This window comes from Marmota monax, unplaced genomic scaffold, assembly GCF_021218885.2.
Source record: "Marmota monax isolate L192 unplaced genomic scaffold, Marmota_monax_Labrador192_F-V1.1 WCK01_AAM20220418_F8-fsc00013, whole genome shotgun sequence".
Lineage (NCBI taxonomy): Eukaryota > Metazoa > Chordata > Mammalia > Rodentia > Sciuridae > Marmota > Marmota monax.
This window is the reverse complement of record NW_026692202.1, coordinates 12,337,925-12,361,548: the sequence shown is the minus strand read 5'-3', so window position 1 is coordinate 12,361,548 and position 23,624 is coordinate 12,337,925. Positions and strand designations below refer to the sequence as shown.

Genomic DNA, 23,624 nt, shown 5'->3' with positions numbered 1-23,624 from the left:
TTTGTTGATTGAGTTATTTGTTTTTTTTTTTGGTGTTTAGCTTTTTGAGTTCTTTGTGTACCCTAGAGATTAGAGCTCTATCTGATGTGTGAGGGGTAAAAATTTGTTCCCAGGATGTAGGCTCCCTATTCACCTCACATATTATTTCTCTTGCTGAGAAAAAACTTTTTAGTTTGAATTCATCCCATTTGTTGATTCTTGGTTTTAATTCTTGTGCTATAGGTGTCTTATTAAGGAAATTGGGGCCTAGCCCCACATGATGGAGATTAGGGCCTACTTTTTCTTCTAATAGACGCAGAGTCTCTGTTTTAATTCTGAGATCCTTGATCCATTTTGAGTTAACTTTTGTGCATGGTGAGAGATAGGGATTCAATTTCATTTTGTTGCATATGGATTTCCAGTTTTCCCAGCACCATTTGTTGAAGATGCTATCCTTTCTCCAGTGCATGCTTTTAGCACCTTTGTCTAATATAAGGTAATTGTAGTTTTGTAGGTTAGTCTCTGTTGGACTTTACTAATATTAAAGACTTCATTATCAAGGAAATGGCAAACAAACCATAGATTGGAGAAAATATTTGCAAAAACACATCGGACAGGATTGTTATCCAAAATATACAAAGAATTCTAAAAACTCAACAAAAGAAAAATAAACAATCTGGTTTTAAAAATGGGCAGAAGACCTGGGAAGCCTGTCTCAAAGAAAATGGCAAATAAGTACATGAAATGTTCAGTATCATATTTCTTTGGGGAAAAGCATATGAAAGCAACAGTGAAATACCATGCCCCCTATTAACACGCTGCACCAACATCCAACATACCAACAACACTAAGTACCTGCAGGGACATGGAGCAATGGAAACTCATTCATTGCTGACAGTAATGCAAAATGGTATAGCTGCTTGAGAAAAGTTTGGTAGTTTCTTACAAAATTAAACATACTTTTAATGTATGAGCCATGAATCACCCTCCTTGGTATTTAACCATTGAAGTTGAAAAGTTAGTTTTATACAAAAACGTGATGTCTGTAAGAGCTTTATTCATAATTGTGAAGACTTAGAAGCAATCAAAATATCTCTCCATAGGTAAATGGATAAATAAATTGTGGCACATCCAAACGATGGAATATTATTCAGTGTGTTTTAGTTAGCTTTTTCACTGCTGAGATTAAAGGACCTGACCAGAACAATTATAGAGGAGGAAAAGTTTATTCAAGGACTCACAGTTTTAAGAGGTCTTAGTCCATAGGAGGCCAGCCCCATTCTCTTGGGCAGAACATCATGGCAGAGTGTGTGGCAGAGGGAAGCACCTCACATAGTGATCAGTGAGCAGAGAAAGAAAAACTCCACTCGCCAGATACAAAATATTATAACCTGCTTGAATCAAATGTATGAAATATGATATGTCAAGAGCTTTGTAATGTTTTGAACAACTAATAATAAAAAAGAATCAAAAATAAAATAAAAATAAAAATTATATATATATATATATATATATATATATATATATATATATATATATCCCAAAGCCATGCCCCCAGTGAAACACTTCCTTCAGCCACACTCCACCTTCCTTTCATTACTATTCAGTTAATCTCATCAGGGATTAATTAACTGATTAGGTTAAAGGTATAGCTCACTCATTTCTCCTCCAAACCTTGTATTGACTTACACATGAGCTTTTGGGGGACACCACATATAAACCATAACACAGTGCTAAAAAGAAATGAGCTATCAAACCAAGAAAAGATGTGGAGGAAACATAGATGTATATTGGTAAGTGAAGGAAGTCAACTTGAATAGGATGCATATTGTATGAGTTCAACTATATTACATTCTTGGAAAGGCAACACTGGAGAGTCAGTGTAAAGATCAGTGGTGGCTAGAGTGAGGTGATGGGAGGGAGATATGAATAAGCCAAGCACAGAGGATATTTAGGGTAGTGAAACTATTCTGTATGATCTAATGGTAAAAATGTGTCATTACATATTTACCAAAAGTCACAGAATGTACAACATCAAGAATGAACCCTAATGTTAACTATGGACTTTGGGAGAAAATGATGTGTCAGTGTAGGGTCATCAGTTATAACAAACAAGCCATTCTGTGGTGATATTGAAAGGCAGAGCTGTGTATGTGAAGGGGCAGGAGAAATATGAGTACTCTCCCTTTGAACTTTGTCTTGAATTTTGCTGCAAACCTAAAACTGCCAGGGGTGCACAGAACTGTAATCCCAGCCATCGAGGCCACAACCTCAGAATTTAGTGAGGCCCTAAGAAACTTGCTAAAATCCTGTCTCAAAATAAAAAATAAGAAGAGCTAAAGATGTGGCTCAGTGGTTAAATGCCCCTGGATTCAATCCCCAGTAGAAAAACAAAACAAAAACAAACAAACAAACAAACAGACAAAAAAAAAAACAACACTGCTCTAAAAAAAGTCTATAAATTAAGGAATTGAAATTTAAAAACACAAGTAAAAAGTTTGAAACTATACTTACGTCCCAGTCTGTACAAAAACTTGTGATAGGAAGATTTGGCCTGGGAGTTATAATTTGCCAACTAGACCATATTTCTGTCTACTTAATATTTCTACAAGGATGAATAATATGATTACAGATTTAACATATTCTCAAACTGAAACTCTTGATCTCTTCCCTCCAAGCCAGCCTCTTTATTTGTTTTACTGTTTTCGGTTAAGGCACAACAGTCTATACAGTTAGCTAACATGGGACTTAAAGTACCAGGGCGGCAAGGAAACTTGTCTGGTTTATTTTCATATCCACAATGCCAAAAATGGTGCCTAGAACATTAGGCTTAGAAAAGATTGTCTGATGTAGAAATATGAAACAATAAGCCCCACTATATATAATTATAATGCACCAATAAAGTAAAACTAAAACTTCAGAAAAATTTGGGGAGTGGGTGCATTTCCTTGCCTTCAGTTTTCTCATTCGCCATATTGAGGTTATATTTGTTGACAATAGTAAGAAGTGGAGAGAGGTCTGAGAAGGACAGATAATAGAAATGAAATGCCCCATGTGATGCCTGGTATACAGTCAGAAGTGTGTAAATACTGGAAGTAAACATAGAAGTTAGGGCTATTGTGAAGTAGATTTTTTTTCACAGAATTAACAATACTAACAATGGCAGCTCCCTTGTTTATTCTATAAAATATACCAGGAATTATTCTAAGCATTTTATCTGGGTTATCTAATTTACCCTTACACAAACTCTATGAAAACAGGTAGCAGTAATCTATTTCTTTATAAGATGATGCTAAAAACAAACATGCCAATAACTTATCCATGTTTCCATGGCAGACTCCAAGGCCGTACTTTTGCTGCCAATCCCTATAAAGTAAATGCAAGGAATTCCCCAAAATGAATATGGAATTGGATATTAATGATGTATTTTTTCATACGAGGACTTATTTCACAGCTTTCTTCAATGAAATTAAACATGTTCAGGCCACTGCTCCTACAACACTTAGCATTATTACACCACAGCTTAATAATTCCATTTGGCTCCTTTCTTCTCTCTCTGTTCAAACACCTAGCAGAGACACAGTTTTAGTATCCCCTATAAATGAACATTGGTATCAGCTTCAATCATCCTTTTAGAGAACTTCCACCCTTGGATGTCTGTATTTTGAAGTAATATTTCCTATTTGGTCATGATAGCATTTTAAGAAACTAGCTCCCTTACGGAGAAGTCCAGCTTCATTAGTAAAATTCTTTGGGATGAAACCTGCTTTCTTCATCACACTTGAAAGAGCACTGGTTATAAAAGTAAGTCTTAATAATTAATTTGGCTTTTCTTTTAACCTGTAATGACCTTCATGTTTCATTATATTTTAATTGCTGGGACTGTGCTTTGTCTTAATGTTAGAAACTATCAAAAATATGTTCTGCTTTTTCAAATGATTAGCCACATTTTTAAAGGTGATGTAAGTATATATAATTTATCTTTACATTTTGTTAAATAATGTATTTTATTAATTTAAACATAATGAAGAAAACTAGGTTGGAAAAGACTAGCTGACAGAACTGATAATCTCAGAGCTTTGAAATGTCAGAATCATATTAACAAAGAAGAGGCCAAAAAAGAAAAGGGAGTTTGCTCATAGGATATGAAAGGACCACGTTTTTTTTAATAATTAAAATTTATTTTGCCACTTTCTTCCATAAAATCAGGCATCCCTAACTAAGTGCTCCTACAGCAATCCATGCCTACCACAATCTTAGCATCAGTTACACCATAGCTTAATAGTTCTATTTGTCTCTTTTCTTTCTCTACTTGAGCACCTAGCTCAAATATTTGATCCATTGTTCTTCCTTATGTCCTGAAATCATAATTATACACATGTATTTTCTCAGTCCTTAAAGCAGTTTTTTAAGATAGATATTATTTTATACAGCTAAGAACACTAAGGCACATAAAATCGAGTAGTTTTCTCAAGCACATTCTGCCAGAATCAGGATTTGAACTCAGAAAGACCTAGAATTCTTAGGCTAAGGTCACTGGGCAATGCAGGCAGTTTGGAGCCCAGGAGGTTGAATCTAGTTGGAGGGTACCCTGGGGATGATAGCTCTTGCTAAGTTTTCTATAGGAAATGAACTTAGAGTTGGATGTTAAAGAACAGGAGGATTTTTACATATGGAGATTGAAGTAGAAGGTGGGCCTTCAAGAGAAAAAGGTATTGCTTGTGTGGAATATGGTGGACTGTTGGCTTTCCCAAAAGGGCCAGAAGGTCTCAGAATTGGAAAGTAGCTTTTAAAGTCAGGATGGGGCACATCATGAGGGTTTCTGAATACAAAAACAAATTTTTGAACTATCTGATTTATAAAGAACTTCTGAATTCTAACCAGTGTTGCTCAGAAGGAGTGCTCAAACATAAATACTTATGAACATTTCCCAACATGATAGAGGCATTTAGAAAGCACAAGTCATAAGTTTTATTATCCTTACTTATCCTTACTTGAGTTTCTATTCCCCTAAAACTAAGGTGTCATTTTATAGAGGCACAGTACATGAGTAATTTGGAAAATCCTTTTGCTTTAAACATGGGCACCACCTTGTGGATAAACAATCCTTAGTTAGCATGATGGTTTTGGGAAAAAAAAACAAAACCTAAATTGAGAGCAATTTCTAGATCTTATGTTTCATGGATCCATTTACAAGAATTCTCTTATACAGAAAGACTTCATGCAAGTGGTTTCATGTCTCTTGATTATTTAATTTGAAAGTTATTTTTGCTGTTGTATTCAATTTATTTGATGGCATAAATTCAAAATTGTGATAATTTACCATCTTACTATGTTATATGAAAAAAAAGAATACCAAAGAAAGAAAGTATAAAGAAAAGGAAAACTGTGTTCATTTATTCTTTTAAGTGATATTAGACCACATCTAATTTTCAGGTGCATGAGTGTTGGTGCTTGCAAAAGTGATTGTGTTCATGTGTGCACGTGTGCATGTGTGTTTAATAAAAATATTAGTTATCTGACTTTAATATGCTCAAATCCCTAAGCCTACTTTCCACAAATTCAGAAGAAAGTAAATTCAAACTCTCTTGAAGCAAGCAATGAGGAAGATAGCTATGAAGATACCAACTCACTTTCTCATGGGCAAAGAAAAAAAAAGTCATTGACTGTAGCTACTAAAGACAATCTCTATCATCAGCTAATCTAAAGCAAGGGAAAATAGGAGAGAAAAATGAAGAGAGAAAGAAGAAGATAGACCCTTGTGATAATAAAGTTGAGCTGAAGAAGGAAGGGCAGGGATGTCAGGGTCTGTTTGTGGTCCCTGTGCTATCTGAGTCCTGCCTTGCTCTCCCAGAGCATGGCCAGGCAAGATCTGAATGCTGACCCAGGTGGCCCACATCATCCCCTGTGCAGAATCTCATCTCAAGTCCTATTCTCCTTCCCTTTCACAAATTTCTGGCCCCACATCCTACCTAAATACATTGTGGAGACCAGGGGCCCCAGACTTCTTCCAGTTTAGAGGTTCTTAATTAGAGATTGTGCAAATCAGCTATCACTACCAACCCTCCTTAAGTTGATAATCAGGTGACATGATTGAACAGAGTATTCAAAAGTGCATCCAGCCAGGAAAGCAACTGGACCACTTTATGCCTGAATTCTCACGTAATAACTCACACTGGGAATTGTCACCTGACCAAACCTACTAGCCAGTCTTATCCCCAGTTGGCCAAAATTAGTGCAGTCTCAGCATTTGGTGTGGGAATGAGCTGAGGACCTCTTGTCCAGATAATGGGATTGTCACCTCCCTAGATAGCACTGTTCAACTCCTTCTGACAAGCACAACCCCCTATATTCTGCCACCTGAGGGCCAGATGTAGGTGGGTGGGTGGGAGGAAATTCTTTGTACAAATGGACCAGTGGACAAGAGGCATTTATTCCCCACCTAAGTCTGCTTCTAGTTGCATCAAAACTGTTTACAAATCTGGAAAAAGCTCCAGCTCTGCCTACATTTCAGTGTCATTGAGGGAAGAGGAATACCCAGCCTACTTTTTATTTTTATTTTTTTTTTGGTACTGAGGATTGAACTCAAGGGTACTAAACCACTGAGCCATCATATCCCCAGCCCTATTTTGTATTTTATTTAGAGACAGGATCTCACTGAGTTGCTTAGCATCTCATTTTTTGTTGCTGAGGTTTTTAACCTTTGACATTGGGTTCTAGGCCACTTAGTCTTAGGCATCTTGCATTTTCTGGATTTGTGTTGTCCACTGTTTATGCCTCTGTTTGAGTTGAGTCTCCCAGACTACTGAGTGACTGGATATGTCAAGCCACCCCCACTCAATACTAGGCTCACAGCTCTCAGGAGACATCCTCCCTTCCTAACAAAGATGCTTGAGTGACCACACCTCCCATCTCTCCAGCTTTGAGTGACATGTTGATGGACCTAAGTTTCTGAAAGGATTAAATGTAACCTACATTACTATATAGAAGTTAAATTCAGCTTACCTTAGTTTTCCCTCATAGATGTGCATATTTTAGATCCCTTCCTTCTATGAGTGCTTTGAGACAGATGGTAGATAAATCTCCTGTACTGTAAATCATGAGGAAATTGAACCTTTGTTTTTATTCCAAGAAGCCCAAATACAAATTCTCTGGAAAACTACATTAGAACAACGAGTTACCAAAGAGCAATAGAGCTGAATTTAAAAGACTTCTACAAGTGGGGTTTGCAAATGCTGGTCCTGTTTCCCTAAGTGAGAACCAGCTATTCTGATAGAATTTCTTTCTCCAAACCTTCAGAAGCACTTAGGGATTTTCTGTGCTAAAATGTCTTTTGGAGAAACTTATGTTATAAGATGAGAAAGAAACTGGAGAACAAAAATAATAAACAAAGACCCAAACAATCCCAATATGGGTATCTCATGTGAAGGTGTCTTGCAGTGAGCCTGTTGGATATGTTACACATGCTATGGAATATTCATCTTGTCTCTCTGTGATATCTGCCTTTGCGTTTGGTGTTACTGAGCCTTGGAGGTTATCGTGTATGCCAGTTGTGTGAAATAAGCGCAACTGACAGGATTTAAAGGCCAAGAGTAACCTTTCTAATCCATCTATTCCCCATTCCCTGCCTTAGGCTATGCCTCTTCTGCAAGACTGTACAACATCCTCGTTCCTCTGACAGGAGCTGTGCTTATTTCCTGAATGTCAGTCAAAGCCTCGCTCCTTGAGGAGGTGGAGAAATGCAAGTTTCTCCTTCTGACTGAATGGAAAACAGCTATAGAGAATTTCTAGAATAAGTTGAGCATTTGTATTTTTGCCAAGTGTACTTAACTTTTTTGCTTCTTTACTTCAGTAGTTCAGAAATGTAATTTATGTTTAGATTAATTAATAAAATCAATTTGGAATTAATTATATGTGTAAAGATGAATTCATAATTAAAGAAACCTTTCCATTGTGAATGATAGCTATGTGCTAGACATTGTTCTAAGTGCAGGGGATACAAAATAGAAGTGCTGGAGCTTGTAGAAATAGGAGATAAATAAATGTGTAATAAGTTAAGAAGTGATAAGCTCTATGAAGAAGACTAAAGCCAAGTTAGGAAACAGAATAACAGGTGTTGGGAAGTGGAGTATTATTTTATATAGGATTGTCAGGGAAGGCCTCTATTATAAGGTAATATCTAAGTATATGTCTGAAGGATGTCAGGAAAGACCATGCTAATATCTTAAGGAAGAGAGGACCGGTTTGGTTGACAATATTTTAAAAAGGTAATGTGAGGGGCCAAGAGAGAAAGCAGGGCCACTAGTTTAGAGGCCATCATAGTTAAGTCTAGGGAGGTAGAGTGGATTGGACTAGAGTGATCATTGCAGTGATTGGATTGTGGACCTGTTTTGAAGACAGAACTGCCAGGAATTCCTGATGGATCAGTTGTGAAGTATGGGGAAAATAAAGTCAAGAATGACCCTGAGGTTTTAACATAAATAAATAGTTTCTGTTTTCTGACATGGTAGGTTTGGGAGAGGAGCCTGTTTGGTGGATGGTGGAATGATCAAGAATTCAATTTGGGGCATGTGGGGTTTGAGCTGCCTGCTGGGCATCCATGTGACCAGCTGAGAAGGCAGTTGGGTATTAGAGTCTGGAGTTCAAGGTGTGAGGCTGAGGCAGGAGAAGCAAACTGAAGTATCATGAGTATGTGGATGGTGTTAAAGCCATAGGATTGCATGAGACCATCCACGGAGTGAAAGGAGAGAGGAAGCAGCAGGTCTGAGAATGGATCCCTGGGCATCTCCAAAGCAGAGGTTGGGAAGGAGAGTGGCTTATGATATAGAAGAAAGCCAAGAATAAAGGGGCAGAGGAAATCATTCCAAGAAGGTACACAATCACCTTTGTTTAATGGCTGTTTAATAGGGTAAAATTAATACTAAGAAATGGCCATTGGAGTTGGAAGCATATACATCACTGATTACCTTGATGAAATCATTTTTTTAATGAAACAATGGGAAGAAAACTTCCAAGGAATGGGTACAAGGGAAACAGAGCAGAGCTAATGGCAGCAGGGTATGAGGACAATTTCCTAGAGAGTTTTATAAAGAAGGGGAAGGAATATGGAGGAGCTGTGGCATCAAGGGAAGGGCTATTTCTCAAGAAAAGAGATATAACAGCATATTTGAATGCCAAAGGGAACTATCATCCAATAGAAGGAGAATAAACAGTGGTGCAAAAAATGAGAGGGGACAATTAAAGGCAGAAGAGGTTGAGATCAAGTGTACAAGTAGAGTGTTGGGGGAAACCAAAATGTGCTGATACAGGTAGAGGTGGGTTGGTAGGTTTGGAGGAAGTCTTTGGAAGGTTAGTAGGTGAAAATAAGACAGGGGAATTGGAGGCTCAAGGAAAAAGGAGCACTTATAACATAACAGTGTGGAAGAGTGAGTTGGCAACATTAGTGTTGCTCATGCTTCCCTGCACATCAAAACCATGGGGGGTGGGTTTGGGGCTTGTCAAAACACTAGTTAAATCACTTTAAAAGTTTTTGATTGAGTAGATCTCGAAGGTACCCAAGAGTTTCAATTTTTACTGGTTTCCAGAAGATGGTGTGCTGCTGGCCCACAGATGAGAATTTGGGGCCCACTGGACTGTTGGGATGAGTGGTAGGGATACCTCTAAAGGCTGCCTGGTGCCTGAAAGTCATCCATGAAAGTGAATTTATCAGCATGGTTGTATGTCCTTGTCCTGCCCTGTTCCGTGGCTCAAAAACTGTCAGAAGTAGGCAGTTAGTTGGACTGAATCAGTAAAAGAAGCAAAGAATTGATATCACCAGGATACTTGGGAAGGTTTACTTCTCTGTGATGTCTTTGTATGCTGAAAATGCAATGTGTAACTTTTTTTATTATAAATAGAAAGGATTAGAGGCTGAGAAAGAGTAAAATGAGAGTTTGTGGTTGAAGTTCAGTGTTGTAGGGCTTAGAAGTAAAATGGAATAATAGCCACCTCTGGCCTCAAGGCAAGGAGAAACTTAAGTCCCTTTCCTTAAAATACCTGTTTACTATGTTGTTTCTATGATCTACTAAAGAGCAAAATTCTGAAATGTACTTTGAAAAACTCAATTTCTTTGTATTTTATAAGGTTATGTCACAAACTGAATTTTAAGAGGATTAGAATGTTCTTTGAAAATCTTTATATATCCTCCTACAAAAAATAAGCGGTAATGTACTGAGCTTTGCACATAGGAAATGAGTATTGGTTGATGCATTAAGGAGAAAACTGGGCTGTTAAGAGTGAGGACCACAGCTCACTAATCAAAACAGAGAGAAAAGAACTGACTTAATTCAGAACAGTATTGATTCAGATGAGTAGGTTTAGCAGCAATTTAAATTTAGTATATTTACACATTAAGCAGTACTATATAAGTTTTTTTAATGTAGCTGATGATCTTCTTTTTATTGAAAAACAAAACAGATTTTATTGGAGCCAGGCGTGATCCAGGACGTCTTAGCAGCTGGCAGTCACCTACAACTGTTGGAGCTTCTCAACTTATGTTCCCACTATCTTATTCAGGTATGTGAGCTTACCTCCTGACCATGTGCTCTTCACATTCCCTTCCACTGCAGTTGTAAGCTATCCCCCATCAATTGGAGCCCAATTATAGGTAAAATGTGTGTGTGTCGGGGGTGCCCTGTGGTGGTACAATTTCTCCAGAAAACTCTCCTAAGAGGGCAGCTACAGTTCTTGTGTCTGCAGATGTGAATGTTCCCCTCCATCCTCCCTTCCGGCCCCAGGTCTCCACTACCCTCAGGCAGCAGATTAATTCAATAACCATGCCCAGGCTTCTCTGTGGGACCCTGGGGTGATGACCCTAGAAAGTATCTTGATCTGAAGTAATGTTGTCTGGTTTTGGAAATAACCACTAATATAAGAAAGTCAAATAGTAACAGTAACAGTACAACACAAAAGTCATACATGATTAGTTACCATGTAAACTTCCCAGGCTGTAAATGCTGGAGAAGGAACTGGTAAGCTGTACATCCTTGCTTCCCTGATTCACTGGCCCTGTGAGGTTGGCGGGGGAGAGAGAACGTCCATTCTCTGAGCACCTACTGTGTATTCACGGATGTTTCACATTCAGCCCTCACAACAGTTTTGCACATTTTTAAAAATGAAAAATTAGAGAATTTAAATATACTATACTTGCTGGGGGCAATTTGACTGGTAAATGGTAGGTCTTCTGATTCCAAAGGCCTGTTTGCCCCTTGGATGAAAACCCTGTTGGGTAGGAAAATATAGGACATCTTAGGCAGCCTCATGGTTGTGAGACTTTTTTATTTTACAGAAAGCTAAGAAATAATTTCCTATTTTAGGATTCTTCCATTTCCACCACTGGTTTCACTTTGACTTGCAATTATTACAGCATTACAACAGAAATGAAAATTAATTTTAAAAAAAAACAATAAATCAACACAATTTTATTATCTTCATGCATGTGACACAATATTAGTGAGCAGAAAAATCCTGTTTGTTTTCCTGCCCAATTATTTTATTTTCCTTGATGATCATTTTCTCTAATTCTAAATATGTCCTTTATTATTGACTTCTGTTACCCACTAGGTAGTTTACAAAGCTCTTTCTTATGTAGCATCTTATTTCATCTTCCTACCAGTGCTGGGAAATGGGAACCAGTGCTTCCCAGGGAGACAGTGTGAGGAATGTCAGCCATGCTCACCTCAGGAGCAATTCAAACACAGTATATGAAATTTTTATCATTATCTAGGCACATTTAATCTTGACAGTAAATGTTTAACTTTTTTATCTATTTTCTTTCCTTTTCCCCTCAATATTGTTGGGTGGTATGGGAATGTTGTTTCTAATTCCTTTTTGCCAGTAGCAAATGGGAATCATATAGAAAGGTTACAAGACTTTGAAAGTGCGTATTTGACTTGTGAAATTGAAGTTACTTTTATTTGACATTTCTACATCAAATACTGCAACTAGAGTTTTAAGCATCATTGGCTGATTCACTTTTTCCATGGCAGATAATAATCAGTGATGCATATTGACAAGTTTGATTAGAGTGCAAATTATTATGATGCACATTATAAATGGTATGTATATACAGGTATGTGTGTGTATGTCTTTACCTATGATTTCCTATAAATGGGAATTGCAAATGAATATTAGAATTTTATGTGCATTTTGCTCTGCCCCATTAGAGGAATTTGTTGAGCTCTTCAGTGACTTGTACTCTTTGGGATTGAACTCTTGTGCTTCTTTAGTTTGCTGAGGTGGAAGTGAAGTTAGCACACAGACATATTTTGTGGCAGTAATTATTCAGGCTTCTTGAACAGTGGTTGAAACTTTCAGTCTTTTCACAAAAATATTTTCATTTTATTTTCTCACATAACTTTACTTTCCCTTTTTAAATTATTATTTTTTAGTTGTTAATGAACCTTTATTTTATTCATTTATTTGTATGCGGTCTTGAGAATCGAACTCAGTGCTTCATACATGTGAGGCCAGGGCTCTCCCACTGAGCCAGGACCCCAGCCCATACTTTCTCTTTTGATCTTCGATTATTGCAAGATCTTGAACTTGTAGAAGGAAACATAAACTGTATGAGACCAAAAACATGTGTATGTAGAAAACTTACTACTTTAGTCTTTTAAAAGTACATATTTTCCTTATCTCTCAGGATAAAAATTTTTATTGTATTAGTCTGCTCTTATATTTTAACACAGTCTTAAAACTATATATATTTAGTAATTTTTGGCAATATTACTCAACTGATTTTGAATTTCATGTGGGACCATTTTGTGAAGTATATGAAAATATTTTTGTTAAAATGAAAAATCCCCAGTGCTTAAAATGTATAAAAAGTTATAGCCTGCTAATCAATAAAAGCTGATATATTTCTCCATTCTTGTTTGGTACTTTGTTCAAGTAGGGAGTTTTTGAAACTGTTTTCCTCACTAAATGTCTGGTATTGTTTTGTTGTTCTTAAATTTCCATCTTTTTTGTTTGTTTGTTTCCCTACTGAAACTGTGAAGGATAGACCCATCTTCTAAGACCCAGTGTTATTCTCCAGTGCTCATTAAAAAGCATGTCCAGGGAGAACCCTCAGTGGATCTTCCCTGAGCCTTCCTGGCTACCAGCTATTGTCTTGGCCTGAAACTCCTCTGAATACCTGTAAATATTGCTGCTACCCTTCCCTGCCCTCTCCCCCACCCTGCAAAATAGAAGAGACATTTTGAGTCCACTCTGCTGATTCCTTTCTCTTGCTCATCCTCTGGCAGGCTGCTGAGGGTAGGAACCCCAAACCCAAGCCTCAAGAACAGTACCTCTCATGTCAACAAAGGTAGCTATTGAATTAGCCCCCACCAGGCTGTGAGGCCTTCACACAGGTTCTCAAAGCATGTTTGTGGAAACAAGGGAGAGGCCCATATGGCAGGGAGTTGGCCACAACAGTTAAGGGCCACCCAATCCTGTTAAGCGATTTACAAACAACCATTCAAGTCTGCATTCTTTCTTGCCAGCTTTGCAGTGGGATTCCATAGGACTCTCTCCTGTGTAGGCTGTCATGATAGTATATTGAGACCTTTCAGACTTTTGTCTGCTATTTGAGATTCACAGCCTAGATCTAGTCCCAGATACAATGTGAAAGCTTCTTTCTCTTTTCCTTGTTCACTGGGCTTTTCCAGAAAATTTCACCAGAAAGGTGCACCAATTAATTAAAGAACAGTTCCTGCCTTTCAAACAGGTCCTGGTAAAAGGCACAAATGACCTTGCTTTTCGAGTTTGTGTGTTAACATATATTTTATTCACTGTTTTAAATATTGTTAAGAAAACTCTAGGATAACAGTTTTCAGAGTGATAGGATACAGATATGGATTTCAACATGTCCAATGGTATACTAAGTTTCTTATATAAGTGTCACAAACTTTTTGAATCTGGTTTGGTTCTCCAAACTCTGATTTTTTTTTCCTAGTCAATTTCGTTTCTTTTTTTTATTTCTTATTTTTTTTTAGTTGTAGTTGTTACAATATCTTTATTTATTTATTTTTAATAAATTTTTTTTATTTATTAAAACTGGGTCTACCCTTCATACTTCCAGCAGGGAAACAAACAAACAAACAAAAAAGACGGAAATTTGCTGAATATCAAAACCAGTACCTCACAAGGCAAGTGCTCTACCACTGAGCTACAGCCCCAGCCCCTTTCTAATCAATTTCTAACTAACTATTGAACATCTCCAGCTAAGTATCACATTCAAACTTCATGTATGAAAACCTGCCCTTCTCTATACTGACAGTACATTGTTCTGCTTGTTGCCTAAAATCCTGTGACGTTTTAGATGCCTTCCTCACTACCCTATCCAATCAGTCACCAAATTAGATAGAGTCTACCTCACAGATGTCTCTCCCACCTCATCCTTTTCTCCAGCACTAAAGTTACTGCCTTTTTTTAGACCCTCACCCTTCTTGCATAAGGGCTACAATTAGGCCATAATATTCTCCTAAGAGATTTGCTTGTTTCTGTACTCTATCCAGGCCAGCCCCTAGTCCTTTGAGCATCATTATCTTTCCCAGGAAAGGGAATCAACATTTATAGAGGACCTATCAGTGCTGAGTGTTTGGCAAGGACTCAGCTTTCCACTCTGTTAAGTAACCTCTTAAGGCAGGTAGGTGTTATATTCTTTTTACAGATGGAATAATTTACATGCCTAAAGAAGGTGTTAATCTTGTTTGGAAACTTCCACCAACCACCCTGATGGAATGGTCATGTACAAAAATTCTCAGCTCTATGTCTCTAGCCAGGCTGATTCCTCCCCAGCCTCATCTCTAGTCATAATGCCTTTCCTAGCCCACTTTGATCTGAACCCTGAGACAGAACTCATACAGGACTTATCATCAGGGGAGAACAGGTGGTGGAGATCTTCAGGCTTTCCATCTCCCTTAGAAAATAATGAAGGGCAGGAGTGAGTGGAGAAAATACACACACACACACATACACACACACACACACACACACACACACACCATGTCCTGTGCTGATACACAAGGTCATAAGATCAGGAGTATTCAACCCTGGACTCTGTTTTGTATCCCATGAAAGTGATGCCTTAGGAGCCATGTGCTTTACTAAAGATGCCATTTTTTTTTTTGTAGTCAGCTTTCTAAAAACAAAACAAAACAAAACTTTAATAAATGCTTTCTATATTTTGTACCACCTTCCCCAAATAGTATAGGCTATTGCTTGAATAGCTAGTTTTCTTTCTATTCACCAGGTATTACAGCCTTTATAAAGATATGTAACTTGAATGTGTTAATAAGAAAGAACATCACATAGACTTCCAATAAAACAAAGTAGTGAATTCATAAACTCCCTTTGGGAATGTGCTTCTAATATCTATTCCAGGCAGCAGGTGGCAGTGTGAATCCACCAGATTTCGGTAGTTAATTTAAAGCAAAAATCAGAAAAAATGAAAAGAAAAATTATTTATTTTGCTACATATTAGTCTTCTGACCTAATCAGTAAAAAAGTCATTATTCACACCACACTGGGCAATATGCATTGTAATTTTTAACAAATAATAGGAAACTGTTAATGTGTTCACAGGAAATACAGTTTTGTCTTGGGCTTCTGTGGTCATTTATCACCGCACTTTGTGAAATCACTCATTTGTTCTAATTTGAATGTAAATGACTCTAAGGTTTTACAAATAAGGTGACAGACTCACATAAATGTAATTGCAGGGTTCATCTCCCTCTTTTTATATATCACTCATTAGGTTATGAATTAAATACATCGTATTAAACCAGGGGCATGTCCAATGATGATATTGTAATGGCAAATTACTCTATGCTATTAGAGGTGTATTTTTTATTCATGGACATTAATTTGTCATTAAGCGGCATTAGTTTAGCACTTTTATGTGAAAGACGTGACCTGCAAGAGGAGACGTGCTGCTGGGATGTGAAAGGAAAGTGATGCCAGGGCTGTAGGTAGAGCATTTTATCACTGTAGGGAAAACAGAGAAGGGTGCTTGTTTCGTTTGTTTTGTTTTCTACTTTTACAAGCCTGAGAGAAGATCATTTCCCCCAGACTGAAGGCATTGGTCTGTTTACAGTGTGCAGTTTGGATCATCCAGAGAATCCAAACCCAAAGCATTACCCTGAGTACTAATGTAAAGGGGATGCTGAGGTGGGCAGCAATTAGTCTCCCCCTCCATGAATGATATGTATCCAGCACCCCTGTCTTCATTCAGTTTTACGCTCAGGGGACTACAGGAAGAATTGGTCATGTTCCCTCCTTAGTGAAGGTACAAAGGTTTAGAGAATGTTTTACATTATTCTTTCATCAGGGTTCTAGGGAATATTTTTTCCAAAAAAAAAGAAGAAGAAGAAGCTGTTGTTATAAACAGTGATTTTACTATTTTTTTTTTAGCTAAGAAAATATTTTTCTACTTTCAACTTTGAGAAGCTCTGGATACTTAAAATCCCTTCACCAAAGCTGAAAGTATCTGAGCCTTGTGTCCTTCTGCTGTGGCATCATTCTTTGCAGGGTGTAAAGTGCTTAAAAAATGGCTCACCACCTCCAGTTATACTGTTTTGCACCAGTTTTTAATCATATCCTTCCCTCGCTTCACATTGTATGAGCTCAGTATGTTCAGTAATCTTCCCTTGCTTGTTAAATATTGAAATTTTGTATTATAGTAGGAAAAATATATTAGTAGTCTCCCATTGGTTTTGTCCACTGGATACACTTTTTTAAAGTTGGAAATGCTTTCTTTGGGGGTTGAATTTGACACTGAGGCACTTACACAATTTACAGTATTATAATAGAGTATCACTCTTTAACTAAGTAGTACTGCAATGACTTATAGGAGGTTATTTCGCCTAAACAATGTATTATTACAATTTTAATTATTAAACCAACCATATTGCCTAAATACATAATATATAGTGGGTGTTCTGAATAGGATGATTTATCTTCAAGGTTGAGAAGAAGTTATAACTCACACTCATTTTTCTTCAATGTTAAACCATTTTTTTCCTACATTAGAGAAGAAAAATGATTGTACCAAAATATATATTTAATATGCCATAATCAAATACACTAACTGCATGCCATTCCATAGTTCATCAGAGCTGATACCCCTGTGTTTGGAGAAAGTTTGGAAGTATAATGTTTGGAAAATATATTATAAATATAATCTTTTGGATTTTTTTAAGTCAGTGGAAATGATCAGGAAGGGTACAAATGTAATCAGATCTATTAAATCATAGCCAACTACTAATTATTTGTTCTAATCAAGAGTGTTTGCTATCTGGCACGAGTAATCCAGAATATCATATTTGCCAAATATCATTCATATTTGGCTCTGAAATGCATCATAAGATCTTTAGTAGCCATTTTAGGGCCCCAATTAATTTTTTCATATGCTATTATGTTGACTTTCATTTCCCAAACCCACAGCAAAGGATTCCAGAGGCAGGCTTACTGACTGGGGAAGTCATTTTGGCATTTTAATTTTTTATGTGGAAAATCTAGAGCTGATTGTATTTTCTTTGGGAGTTTTTAAAGTCAGGAAGGAAATCTTGAAGGATTTTTCTGATGTTCGTAACTTCTATTCTAACTATTATTAGCTGGGCAATTTTAAAATCACATTAAGTATAATTTTTCTTCTCAAAAATAAAATGTTTTTCTGAGCATGGTAGCACACTCTTGTAATCCAAATGACTCAGAAGGCTGAGGCAGGAGGATTGCAAGTTCAGTCAACTTCAAGTTCAACAACTTAGTGAGATCCTGAACAACTTAGTGAGACCTTGTCTCAAAACAAGAAAATAAAAAGGGCTGGGGATGTGACTCCATAGTCAAGCACCCCTGGATTCAATCCTCAGTACCAGATAAAATAAACTAAAAAGTTTCCAGTGGTTTATAAAAGCTATAGTTCAGAATCAACAATCAGTCAAACAAGTATCAATTATACTTAATTCCATTATTAGTACTTGGAAATTAGAGGAGGTTAAAAGAAAACCTGTTTCATTTGAGATACTCATTCTCCCTCCCACCTTCCACATACAAATAATTCTACTCCTAGTGGAATATCTACTCTCTTAGCTAAGTCTAAACCACCATTTAACTCCTTACTCCAGCAGTTTCCTCCTGTGTTTCCTGTGGTTTCAATCTCTCCTCCATGGTCATCTTCTTTTCAGTGTATAAATAGGATCAATAAGGTGGGAGAAATTTTTCTGCTTTTCTCCTTACCACAGCTCTCTCTCACTACAAAACTGAGGCCAGCTTCTTCGTTTCCTGCCTTCTACTAATTCTTTGGCTCTGTTGAACTCAGTCTTCTGCTTTCATTAGTCTTTTCCACCAAAGGTCACCAAAGTCTCCTCACTGTTAAACCCAGTGAGCCTATTGTTGTATCTTAATGTGACCCCCTACAACATTTGAGTCTGGTAGCTCCATTCTCTTCTGCACCTGTCCTTCTTTAGGGTTCTCCCCCAGTTCTACTCACTTCTTTTCAGTTCTTTCACAAACTCTTCTCTCTTGAGCTCCTTGAATATCACTCCGGGCTGGGGATTGTGTGCTGGTGCTCATGTCCTCTGCTCACTACCACTCTTCCTTGTGTCTGAGGATTTATTTATCCCCTGTCCTGAGCTTCAGCCCTGAGGTCAGCTGGCATTTCCACTTGGTATCCCCACATGCACCTCAAGTGTATGCTTCTCTCCCCCTTTTCATAAGGGACCACCATCCTTTTAGTCACCCAAACCAGAAATCTTGGCATTGAAAAGGTAAGGTACAGGCACCCTCCTCCATCTCCTGCTTACAGATTAGTTTTCCAGTAGTTTCTTTCTTGTGTCCCTAATGTACCCAAAGATAATGTGCCCTATCATTTCTAAGCCAACTGTCTCCTGGATATGCCACAGGAAATTGACTTTCCCAAGTGTGAGCCCAAGCCCCAACCCAAGAGTCATCCTAGAACCTCCCACCTTCCCTGTGCCCCAGACACACCATCTCCAAGACCTTTCAACTCTACCCCTTAACTTTAAATCTTTCTTTCTCTTCCCATTACCACTGCCTTAATCCAGATCTCCATTACTTATTTCCTGGACTAAAAAAACCTCCTGCAAACCAACGAATCTGCCTTCACTCTTATCCTCCTCCAAAATTCTGTTTGATTGATTTTGAAATGTATTTTTTTAATCCATGAAAAATTCCGTTTGATTTTTTTTTTTAAATAACAACCTGATCATGTCACGCTTTTGCTTAAAATCATTCATTATTTAGTGGTTCACTATAGCCTTCAGGATAAGGTTCTCTTAATTTGACACACAAAGCCTACCTTTATTAGGAAACTTCTTGTCCCTTTAGCTTTACTGTTTTGACAATTTATTGCTCAGGTGCGGTGCCACAGGCACTGTGAACTTTTTTCATTTGCCTGTACCTAAACCACATTGCACAAAACCTCCTTCTCTGTGGATTATTTTCCCCTCGTATTGTCATCTTCTGAATTGCTACTTAACCTTCAAGTACTTGGCTCACATGTTTCTCCTTTCCCATTGCCTAATCGGTTCACCCAGTAGGCATTAGAGTACTCTCTTCTTTCATTTGAACAGTCTTCTGGTAGGCTGATCGCAATGTATTGTGTTGATTTATTTATTTTTCTCCTTGTGATACCAGTGCGTCTCCCAAAGTTGTATGAAACTATGCAAGTTACTTACCCTCTTTGCCCCTCAATCCTTACCTGTGACATATATACAGTATCCTTTATGCAATCTACCCCTTAAGGACATTGAAGGGTTCAATGGTATAGTGCACGCAAAGTATCCTACAACTCAGTGTCCTACACCAGTAGGTGTCCTGGAAACCAGAGCCAATGTAATGGGATGTTTCACTTGTGCTAATATGCTGAGTCAGCTTTGCTAAACTTCAAAACAGCATTTTTCAGCACACGATGACTGGGGCCAGAATTATCCATTGTTGATGATGGCTGTGTTGCTATGCTGCTCCCTGCTAGATTTCCAGCTTACCAGAGACGTTCCCAAGGAGCAACATAAAATTATTCATGAGGCTTGGATATTATGCATACAATTGATTATGAAAATGTACCAGTAACCTAATTGTGAAATTCCTCTGTTATACAGCACAAATATATTTAAATAGGCCTTCCAAAACTCTAAGAATTAGAGCCTGCTGCAGATTTTTTTCCTTGTATTTGTTGAATTGCTGCTAATATTTTGTTTTTATTTAATCAAACTGTATCATATGCATATTTATATTTCTATATGAATATGTAGTTACTTATAGTTGTCCCAACATTTACATGTTTGTATACAAATACATCTATTATATATTTATACATACACCTTCTTATATATTTATACATACAAAAATACCTGGGTTTACATAATTTTATCATATCACAAATAATCTGGCCTGCATTGTCAATGAAATGCTCATTTTTTTTCTCCAATAACAATTAGACATTAGCCCATCGACTCTAAGATGGCATTGAGAACATTTGCAATCCCTGTACATACATGATAAACATGGTAATTTATTTCCCTACATGATTCATCCCAAGGCTATTAAGAGGCTTGGGCTTTGTTTATTTGTTGGTTTGTTTCAACCTGTTCCAAAGGGCCAGCCCTGCACCTCACATCCACACCAGTGCCCTTTATGTTGCTTCCTCGACTTCCAGAGTATCACAATCCTTTCCTGCAGCACCAGGTTGGGTACTCACGTAATATGTTGATTTATAAATAGGTTGTAATCCAAATAGGGAACAGGTGGAATCACAACTGGGTATGGTGTCTTGGATATTAATGGCTTGGCTCAGCAGTGGAATTTCTAAAGCTGTATACACTTTTTTTTGTCTTAATTATGCATTCATTAAAAGCTTTTATACCCAACAGAATAAAGTAAATATTTTTTGATCTCCATAGTGTGCTCCCAGACTGTAGATTTGCACAGCAGGGTCTTGATAATCTGAATAAATTGTATTTCCCCAAGGAGTTTATCTTTCAAATAAGGTCATAAAGAAATGCAGCTCCCCCATCTTTAGATTTCTCTGTATGCCTTTTCTGCTATGAGTAATATACAGATTGAAAACCAGAGTATATTATAGTAAAACTTGCTTGTGGTCCAGTATAGTATCTCAGTCTGTTCTGCTTGATTATCTCTGGTGAAACATTTTTTAAGTACAAAAGAAATGAATGTTTTTATAAGACAACTATGATTTTTGTAGAAAAATGAAGTCCATAATAGACATTCAGTATTTCCTTCTCTTTGCTTGGCCAGTGAATGAAATTGATGGGATAGGCAAAGCTATAGTTTAAGTAATGTCAACAACATTTTTAAATGGAATAATGATCATGATAGCTGTTGTATGTTGAACATCTACTATTGGAAGGCAATTTACATACATTTCTAAAGTCCTTTGCATAGATCTGGAATGCAGCATCACTTCTCCCAGTTTTCAGATGAGAAAATTACACTTAGAAAGGGTTTCCACTTGATGAGGCATCTAGATGGGTCAGCTTTAAGTCATTTGCTTTTCCTACCATTCCAAACTGATGCCACTGTGGTACAGCAAAATTGGAACTTTAGCAGTTTAATAGCTATCAGGCTGTGGTTTTGCATGCTGACACACAGCAGCTCTGCTTACTGACACTTTACCATAGAGGCTTGCAGCGCTTAACAGATACCTATAACAGATAACTAACTCCAGTAGCAGGAGCAGGTAAGAAACAAAGAAATGGGGACAGAACAATCCCCCTTTAGGCTTAATGCAGTAAAAGTCCCTAATGTATATGAGCTAAAAGTCCCCAGGTAGTTGACAAACTTGTACCCATAAAAGGAATGTAGAATGTACCCTCCAATAGAATTGCACCAACTCCCTTGCTTCAGTGTATCCCAAACTTGCTTATGTATAAAAAAATAAAAGCTCTGCTATGCTCTGGGCTCAGAATTTGGGAATGATCCTTCTGGGCTGTGGTGCCACTAATAAAGTGTTGCTTCCAGATCTTAGTGTCCTGAGCCTCATTTCCCACTACACCACCAGCACCATTGTCCCTACAATTCACAACCTAATGAAGGAGATGGAAAATACAAAAATAAAATCTCAAATAAATGTATACAGTTGGATGTACATATTTCAGAGTCATAAAATAATGGGATGGCAATGTACCCAATATTGTTTTGGAGGCTAAAAATAGCATACAGTGTAAAAATTTCTTTCAATAACTTTTTTTCCCTATTTCCAGGCTGCTGTATTTATCTCCAGTGTAGCTAACATTCCAGACATATGCCTTTATCTAAATTTTTAAGTATTGAAATGTTTAATATATTTATTTAATATTTAATAACTGTTTGTTTAAAATACTTAAAATACTTCACTGTTTTTGAGAAGAATCTATGTTTTATTCTATTAAGAAGTAAAAGTTGAAATTTTCTTGCCTTCCCATTGTACATCAATCAAAACTCACCAAGTAGGAACTTTGTGAAGACAAAAGGGAAGGTCTAAAGAAATGAAGAGGCTGCCTGCACCTTGATGCACAGCTGGTGACAATAAGGTCAAACAAATAACACAAGCAGCTAGTGCTATTAAAAGACAAAAGAGGGGACAGTCCTTCAAGCTGGAGTGGGCTGCCTTTCCAAGAAATGAATCTGATCTGATCCTGGGTTGTCCCCAGGACGGGGAGAGTATTTATTCTCTGTGTGTGTATGTGGAGGTATGTACCAGGGATTGAACTCAGGGGTACTTGACCACTAAGCCACTTCCTCAGCCCTATTTTGTATTTTATTTAGAGACAGGGTCTCACTGAGTTGCTTAGCACCTTGCTTTTGCTGAGCCTGGCTTTGAACTCTCCTCCTTCTGCCTCAGCCTCCTGAGCTGCTGGGATAACAGATGTGCACCACTGTGCCTGGCAGAACTTCCCCTTTCTTAAGAGCCACTTTCAATATGTTGAATTATTTTAAAATGCTTTACAGATAATAACCATTAGGGACAAAGGACTCTTAAAGTTCTTGTAATACAAAGAAAAATTATAAGACAACTCATTTCCTCCTGAAAATATTTAATTCTCTTTTGACAAACAGAATGGCCATTAGAGTTTTCTGATCATCACTAAATAGCAAAGAAGTAAGGTCCTTTTTCAGCATCTGGAGGGTTCTTTAGCCTTCCCATTGTACATCAATCAAAACTCACCAAGTAGGAACTTTGTGAAGACAAAAGGGAAGGTCTAAAGATCCAGGGTTCTTATGTATCTGGCACCACAAGTGGGCATTCCACCAATTATTTGAAATATCAATATAACCAATTATTTGAAAGACTTGATAACTAGATAGCATCATGAAATAATTTCTTAAGATGAAATCAACACCTGAGACCTTCTTTCTCAGGGAACTGTGGGTGATCTGTTGTTTTGCCCAATCATGAAGACTGTTATTTCTAATAACAAAGAGGAAAACCAGGCTGATATTTTTTCTTCCATGTGAGGTCTCGGAGGGGCCTTACAACTTGTTATTTTTTCACCCATAATCCAACAAACATTTTTCAGTTATAACATTATGATTAATATTTTTCAGGATTCATGAATCCTAAGATGCAAAACATACTTTTTATTACTGATGGTTCCTGATTTAAG

General features: G+C 37.4%; 1 protein-coding gene across 2 annotated transcripts in view; it reads left to right on the top strand.

Annotated features, from left to right (window-relative positions):
• Positions 1 to 23,624, top strand: part of Klhl32 (kelch like family member 32) — a 186,422-nt gene that overhangs the window by 98,243 nt on the left and 64,555 nt on the right. For both annotated transcript variants that reach the window (XM_046431151.2, XM_058575539.1), the window contains exon 5: positions 10,435 to 10,533. In XM_046431151.2, coding sequence (XP_046287107.1) covers positions 10,435 to 10,533 — 99 coding nt within the window. The remainder of the gene's footprint in view (positions 1 to 10,434; positions 10,534 to 23,624) is intronic.